The 8,131-nt window shown below is 44.0% G+C and overlaps 1 protein-coding gene across 2 annotated transcripts in view; it reads right to left on the bottom strand.

Moving 5' to 3' along the window:
- Positions 1–462: 462 nt before the first annotated feature.
- Positions 463–8,131, bottom strand: part of TMEM192 (transmembrane protein 192) — a 32,404-nt gene continuing 24,735 nt past the window's right edge. For both annotated transcript variants that reach the window (XM_076010752.1, XM_076010753.1), the window contains exons 5-6: positions 6,695–6,797; positions 463–4,209 (exon numbers count right to left, since the gene is read on the bottom strand). In XM_076010752.1, the coding sequence (XP_075866867.1) occupies positions 4,071–4,209; positions 6,695–6,797 (242 nt within the window). In that variant the 3' untranslated portion in view covers positions 463–4,070. The remainder of the gene's footprint in view (positions 4,210–6,694; positions 6,798–8,131) is intronic.

The following is an 8,131-nucleotide window of genomic DNA, read 5'->3' as shown; positions in this document are numbered from 1 at the left end:
CCAAAATGTCAGTAGTGCTGAGGCTGAGAAAACCTGAGAGGAAATTCGGGGGAAATAAAAAAGGAGAAATAATTTTCTTGACTCAAGTAAGGCTTTTGTTTGAATTTCCGCAAGAAAAAAAGGCACAGCAGAAGCCTGGGTATATTCAAGTTCACCCAAGCCACCAGCAGCTCTCTCAGGGTGGGCAGCAGCCTGATGGGGCTCTGGGCGTTCATTTGTGGGAACTTTTCCACCAGTGCAGCGGGAGGAAGAACCCGGCCTGCAGGGTTTACATGGCAAATACCAAAAGATCCCAAGACAAACTAGGGCACATTTCTAACAAATATAAACTGAGGACTACCTTTAATATATACAGGAAGATTATATTTGTTAAGGAAAAGACTATCCCAGGAGAATAACAAGCACAGGACTTGAATACAAATGTCACAAAAGATTTACAAAAGGCCAAAAGATATGCATAAAAAAGCTCAACTTCACTTCATTAGTATCCAAAGAAATGCATTTAGAAACAGTGACATCTCATCAGAAGGGCTAGGATTAAATAGGATAACACCCAAAATTGGTGAGCATATGCGACAACAAAGCAGTATAAACTAGCACAATTCCATTGTGGGGGAATTTCAAATAATTGTTTTGTTTTATATTTTTTAATATTACCATGTAAAAATAATCATCTTTTAATTTTATAATAAGTCATGATGCTATCATTTGGAATACACACATATACACAGATACACACATATATACTTTTATAATAAAGTGTTACCATGCCTGCCCTAGTTCACAGCCGTATCTCTCTGCCACGTTTCCTCCGTATTGAACCACAGTCTCTTGCTGGGAGCCCTGCCGTGGGTCCATCAGCAAGGTGGAGCACAGGCTCCGCAGTCGCATGGAGGCCTCTACGTCTGGCCCTGTCCACCTGCGCCTCATGCTTTTGGTTCAAGCTACATGTGGTCCTTGTGATATTTTGTAGTTGTTTGCCTTGCTTTTTTTTTTTTTTTTTTGAGACAGAGTCTCACTCTGCTGCCCGGGCTAGAGTGAGTGCCGTGGCGTCAGCTTAGCTCACAGCAACCTCAAACTCCTGGGCTCAAGTGATCCTCCTGCCTCAGCCTCCCGAGTAGCTGGGACTACAGGCACGCGCCACCATGCCCGGCTAGTTTTTTCTATGTATTTTTAGTTGGCCAATTTCTTTCTATTTTTAGTAGAGTCTGGGTCTCACTCTTGCTCAGGCTGATCTCAAACTCCTGACCTTGAGCCATCCTCCCGCCTCAGCCTCCCAGAGTGCTAGGATAACAGGCATGAGCTACCACGCCCAGCCCAGCCTTGCCTTGCCTCTTGACTCATTATTTTGCCTGGAATTCCTAAAACCTTCTGACGGGGAGGGCAGTGCTTTGGGCTCACTGTCGTCATTGCATTTAGCGCAGAGCCTCTCCCTCCTTAGAATGTGAGCTCCGGCCATCTTCAATTTTTGTGCCCACAGTGCTGGCATAGTACCAGCCACGTGAAGAGAACACTTAACATTTGTTTTGTTCATTTTTCTGTTTTGCTAGTTCTGATACTTACATTCATTTTCATGTGTTTGAAATGTTCGTTATTGCACTTAGAAAAGTGTCAGTGGTTATACAGACATTATATCAGAACCTGAGCATCCTAACTCTCTAACTATGCCTTTCTCTGTAAACCAAAGTTCATCCCATCCATCTCAGAAACTGACCGTAGATCCAAATTGAATTAAAAAAAAGCACTAATCATCATCTACCACTGCTGTTTTCCTTTTGAAAAGTAAAACAACTGAAGGCAAAGTTTGTGGGTGCTTCAGCTCTTCAGTTTTTCTTTGGTAGAAAACCTTCAGAACACCCAGCAATGGCTGTATCTAAACACAGGCACTTGCCCTCCATAGCTCACGGGAGATGTGACCCAATGAATTCATCCCTTGCCTATATAAGTTATATCCAATACATTCCTATGTTTTATTTGTATTTTTCAATATTGCCATTAACAAATAATGAACTTTTAATAAGTCATGATGCTACTGTCAATTGGAACACACACACACACATACATATACTTCTCTATTTATATACATATACACAAATATCTTTATAATGTTACTATACCTGCCCTAGTTCAAGGCCATATCCTTTTGCCACCCATATTTCCTCTGTATTGAATTACAGTCTGATCCACCTAAAACTGACGTCACTTCCTTGCTTGAAACCCTTCAGTAGAAGTTGCATATAGCTTTTCAAATCAAATATTGACTATTCAGCTAATGACCAAAAAATATTAACAGCCTACACAATCATAAATATCCCCTCCACTCATATTAAGCCTTCATCCAGAAGTCTTCCTAAGGCAGCATGCAGCAGTGCTGATAAGAAATATGATTCACTTAAAGGGCCATACTGGGAAAAAATGGATAAACAATGCCATTACTCATAAAAATAATTCATTTTTATCTTGAGAATTAAGTAAGTTTAACACCTGTAAGAAAACTGACATGACATTTTATTCCCATCACAATTTTTAAGTATAACAAGACTAGAAAAGGATTCTTTTCTTCCTTTTACACTAATTTAAAACCACAGAAGATTTCTATAAGTGAACTTGCTGACCCAATGAAGGTATAACCAATACTGAATTATAAGTCAACTTCTTTTTTTTTTTTTTTTTTTTTGAGACAGAGTCTCGCTTTGTTGCTCCTGCTAGAGTGAGTGCCGTGGCGTCAGCCTGGCTCACAGCAACCTCAAACTCCTCGGCTCAAGCAATCCTGCCTCAGCCTCCCGAGTAGCTGGGACTGCAGGCACCATGCCCAGCTAATTTTTTCTATATATATTAGTTGGCCAATTAATTTCTTTCTATTTATAGTAGAGACGGGGTCTTGCTCTTGCCCAGGGTGGTTTCGAACTCCTGACTGCCCACCTCGGCCTCCCAGAGAGCTAGGATTACAGGTGTGAGCCACTGCACCCGGCCAGAATTGTATGTCAACTTCTTGAAGAAGGGTAAAAATAAAGTGACAGTCTAAATTCTCTCAATTTTTCAGCTCTTGCTAACAGAAAGGTGCTGCCAATAAAAGAAGCAACACTGGTTTGTCTGACACAGGGCTGTCAAACACTGGTACAAGTAATCTTCCTATTTTATTTCTGGAGAATAGAAAACTGTAGGAGTTTGCATATTAAATCACCGGTGAGACCTTGGTCCTATAGTGAGGAAGTTATCTATAAAAGCTGCATGGGCCACAGCTATCCAATGCCACATAAGCACATGCAATACATGATAAGGCAATGCAGGAAGAACACCCACCACAGGAAATAATCACTCCTCTCATTAGCTTAAAAGTGAGAAGAACTTATTTGATTAAAACCCTGTTTAAAATAGATTATCTTCAGCCAGGTGCGGTGGCTCACGCCTGTAATCCTAGCTCTCTGGGTGGCCGAGGCGGGTGGATTGCTCAAGGTCAGGAGTTTGAAACCAGCCTGAGCAAGAGTGAGACCCTGGCTCTACTATAAATAGAAAGAAATTAATTGGCCAAGTAATATATATAGAAAAAAAATTAGCCAGGCATGGTGGTACATGCCTGTAGTCCCAGCTACTTGGGAGGCTGAGGCAGGAGGATTGCTTGAGCCCAGGAGTTTGAGGTTGCTGTGAGCTAGGCTGACGCCAGGGCACTCACTCTAGCCTGGGCAACAAAGTGAGACTCTGTCTCAAAAAAAAAAAAAAGATTGTCTTGTCTGACTTCTTCTATAAATAGCCAAATTATTACAGGGTTTTAAATGTCATGTGTCATAGACATACTTAAACTATATCTGTGACCCTAAGATAAACCAAGCAGTCAAATAACTTCAAAAGGTACAAAACATTTTCCTCGAGTTACCAAGGCTTCTACACAGCACCTTTCAAATGACCCACAAGGCCTATATATTAAATAGCCACACAGGAAAACCAAAGTCAGGTCTCCAACACAAATTATAAAATGTCATTCAGCAAAGGCCACACCTTGCTGTGGCAGCTTGTCAGGCTGTCAGTCCCAGCGACCCTGGATCTTGCAGCCGCGGGCACGTGCGAGCCACTCACGCTTTGCTTGGCTGGCAGCCCCGGCCCGAGGAGGTGAGCGCCAGCAGCCGCTTACTCAGCAGGGCGTTGTGCCGTTTCAGGTACACTATGATGTCTGCCTGCTTCTCAACAACCTCTTCTAGCCTCGAAAGAGTCCTGCAGATACCAAAACATAAACAGGTTACACTTATTCACCAACACTCATCAGTCTCTCCGCAGACTAACCTCTCCGGTTTTGAGCAGTGACTTCGTTCTCCAGTGAGCAACTATTGAACTCGTTCGATAATCAAATAATGACCAAGCATTAAACAGACAGCTCTAACCATGAGAAACATTTTTTTAAATATGTGGTATTTTTTCCTTTTTGCATTTGATACAAATAAAAATAGTAGAGAAGAGTGTAAAATAAAATAAAAAAACAAATCTAATTCCTTCCTACATCAGTCATCCAGCGCTATTTTTTTTTTTTTTTTTTTGAGACAGTCTTGCTTTCTTGCCTAGGCTAGAGTGAGTGCCGTGGCGTCAGCCTAGCTCACAGCAACCTCAATCTCCTGGGCTCAAGCGATCCTCCTGCCTCAGCCTCCCGAGTAGCTGGGACTACAGGCACAAGTCACCATGCCCGGCTGATTTATATATATATATATATTAGTTGGCCAATTAATTTCTTTCTATTTTTATGGTAGAGACGGGGTCTCGCTCAGGCTGGTTTTGAACTCCTGACCTTGAGCAATCCGCCCGCCTCAGCCTCCCAGAGTGCTAGGATTACAGGCGTGAGCCACCGCGCCCGGCCTTTTTTTTTTTTTTTTTTTTTGAGACAGGGTCTTACTCTGTTGCCAGGGCTAGAGTGCCGTGGTGTGATCACAGCTCACTGCAACCTTGAACTCCTGGGCTCAAGAGATCCTTCTGCATCAGCCTCACAAGTAGCTAGGACTACAGGCTCACCACCATGCCTAGCTTTTTTGTTTTTTTTGTGTTTTTTTTTTTTTTCCCCCGGCCCTGCCTCCTCCCCCTTTTTTGTTTTTTGTACAGATGAGATCTGGCTATGTTGCCCAGGCTAGTCTTGAACTCCTAGACTCAAGCAATCCTCCCACCTTAGCCTCCCAAAGTGCTAGGATTAAAGGCATGAGCTCCTGCACCAGGCTCCAGATCACTTTGGTCTCCCTCCTCCCAATAATAGCTATAAAGTATTTTTAATTTCCTTCTACTAAATTATTCTTTTCTTTTTTATTTTTTTTTTTTCCAAAGGCGTTTGCTGTGGATATTCTTTTCTTTGTTGTTTTTTGAGACAGAGTTTTACTCTGCTGCCTGAGCTAGAGTGCTGTGGTGTCAGCGTACCTCACAGCAACCTCAAACCCCTGGGCTCAAGCGATACTTCTGCTTCAGCCTCCTGAGTAGCTGGGACTATAGGCATGCGCCACCATGCCCAGCTAAATTTTTCTATATATTTTTAGTTATTCAGATAATTTCTTTCTATTTTTAGTAGAGACGGGGTCTTGCTCTTCCTCAGGCTGGTTTTGAACTCCTGAGCTCCAGCAATCCACCCGCCTTGGCCTCCCAGAATGCTATGATTACAGGTGTGAGCCACTGCGCCTGGGCACTATTTCTTGATTCTTTTTAATTTAGCTCTATACGATACTAGGTTTCCTATACAAAACATTAAGATTTAGCTCTCTTACTTTCCCCACCTCCACATACACACTCACTTACGTCCTCTTTTTGTATCCTCTGAACCCTGAATGTAATACTACTATTTTGAGTTAAATCAATATTCAGAGCCAGCACATGCCTATAATCCCAGCCACTCAAGAGGCTGATGCAGGAAGATCACTCAGGGCCACGAGTTCAAGACCAGCCTGGGAAAAATAGCAAGACCCAATCTGTACCAAAAATTAAAATTTAAAAAAAAAAAAAAAAAAACTGGGCCGGGTGCGGTGGCTCACATCTGTAATCCTAGCACTCTAGGAGGCCGAGGTGGGTGGATTGCTCGAGGTCAGGAGTTCGAAACCACCCTGAGCAAGAACGAGACCCTGTCTCTACTATAAATAGAAAGAAATTAATTGGCCAACTAATATATATAGAAAAAATTATCCGGGCATGGTGGCGCATGCCTGTAGTCCCAGCTACTAGGGAGGCTGAGGCAGTAGGATTGTTTGAGCCCAGGAGTTTGAGGTTGCTGTGAGCTAGGCTGACGCCATGGCACTCACTCTAGCCTGGGCAACAAAGTGAGACTCTGTCTCAAAAAAAAAACAAAAACAATAAAGCCAGCCTGAGCAATAAGGAGATACTCTGTCTGAAAAAAAAAAAAAGACCAGGAGGCTGTAGAAACCTACAAAAAAAGCACTTCAAGGGAGGGAGCAACTAATGACAATAACGTCAAAATAATAACAATAACGTCAAAAGCTCTGAGAGGCTAATTAGGTTGTCTAAGTGGTTAATCTTACTTTTGCATCGAACATATGAATGGTTTAGTAAATTTATGTAGGATGATTTAGACTTGGTTTCAACACAGCTGAAAGGAAGCAAACAAATCAAACATAACCATAAAACATAGATGAACAGTCATAAACTCTAAGCATTAAAATGTTTTCTACCCTTCTAGGGGTAAAAAACTTAAGTATTTTACTCCCCACCTGAACTTTACCTGAATCCAGTCTCCGAGGTAGTATTTCTGGGATATGCGTAGATTTTTTCTTCTTCAAGTACATCAGGCTGTGGTTTGGCTTTGTTGAATCTTCGGATTTTCACTAAAATAATAAAGTCATTATTAGTAAGATCTAAGTCCGAAAAAATGTCTACTTATTCCAACTATACTAATTAGCTATTCTTTTTGTTGTTGTTGTTGTTGCTGTTTTTCTTTTTTACTCCCTTTTTTGCAGTAAGAGGCTACAGGAATAATTAGCTATTCTTACTAACGTACTCGAGTTATTCCAACAGCCACTGTGGCCTGTTCTAAGCCCTGGGAACACAGGAATCAGCATCAGCACTGACAACGGCAACAGTGACGTTTCCTGCGCTCCCCGAGCTCACTTCCCGCTGTGCAGACCCGGTTCCTAAGTTTAAGGGAAATGAAATTCTCCAGACCCAGGGCGCAGCTCTACGGCCTGGTCCCTGACAAGCCGCAGACAGGTGCTGGCCTGCGGCCCAGGGGTGGGGACCGCAGAATCAGAGCAAAGCGGGAGCCCGTTCTGTGCCTGCTGGACTCACCCACACAAGAGACGCTGAGAAGCTGCTCGGGCAGCGGCAGCGACCAGAGCAGAGAGTCAGATCTGAGAAACAGGCACACGGCACAGAACTGATGCCCAACTGATCGTCCATCCCGCCCAATCCTTGCAGAACGAGGAGGAGGGAAGACTCCAGGACGACGCCTGGGTTTCTGGGGCTCTGATGTGCCACGCAGAGGGCGGCCGGCACTGCCAACCGAGCGAGGGAGGAGGCTGGGGTGTTTAAAGAGGGAAGCCATGCTCGGCTCCGTCCTGGCTCTGCTGGGGCCTGTGATGGGGCTTCACGAGGCAGACGGGACACAAAGGTGTGGGCAGCTCTGTTCATCTGGGCGGGCCCATGAGTGCACAGGTGGTGAGCAAGTGTGCAGAGTGAAAAAAGATGAGGGCTGGTAACCACATGCTGCAACCCACCAACATCACAGAGGAGGGGAATCTGCTGAGGGAGCAGGAGTGGACATGCCAGGAAAGAGCCGTGGGCGCGGCACGCAGAGGAGCCAGCGGATCTGGCAATGTGGAGGCCGCTGTGACCCTGGCGGTGATTTGGGATAAAGGGTGTGACGGACTGAATTATGTTCCCCCCAAATTCATATGTGGAAGCACTAGCCCTTAAGGTGACTGTACTTGGAGACAGGGCCTTTATTTATTTATTTATTTTATTTTTTGAGACAGAGTCTCGCTTTGTCACCCAGGCTAGGGTGAGTGCCGTGGCGTCAGCCTAGCTCACAGCAACCTCAAACTCCTGGGCTCAAGTGATCCTCCTGCCTCAGCCTCCCGAGTAGCTGGGACACAGGCATGCACCACCATGCCCGATTAATTTTTTCTATATATATTAGTTGGCCAACTGATTTCTTTCTATT

Source organism: Microcebus murinus, chromosome 15 (genome assembly GCF_040939455.1).
Source record: "Microcebus murinus isolate Inina chromosome 15, M.murinus_Inina_mat1.0, whole genome shotgun sequence".
In the NCBI taxonomy this organism is placed as follows: Eukaryota; Metazoa; Chordata; class Mammalia; order Primates; family Cheirogaleidae; genus Microcebus; species Microcebus murinus.
Note: the sequence above shows the minus strand (reverse complement) of the source record. Positions and strands in the feature narration are given on the sequence as shown.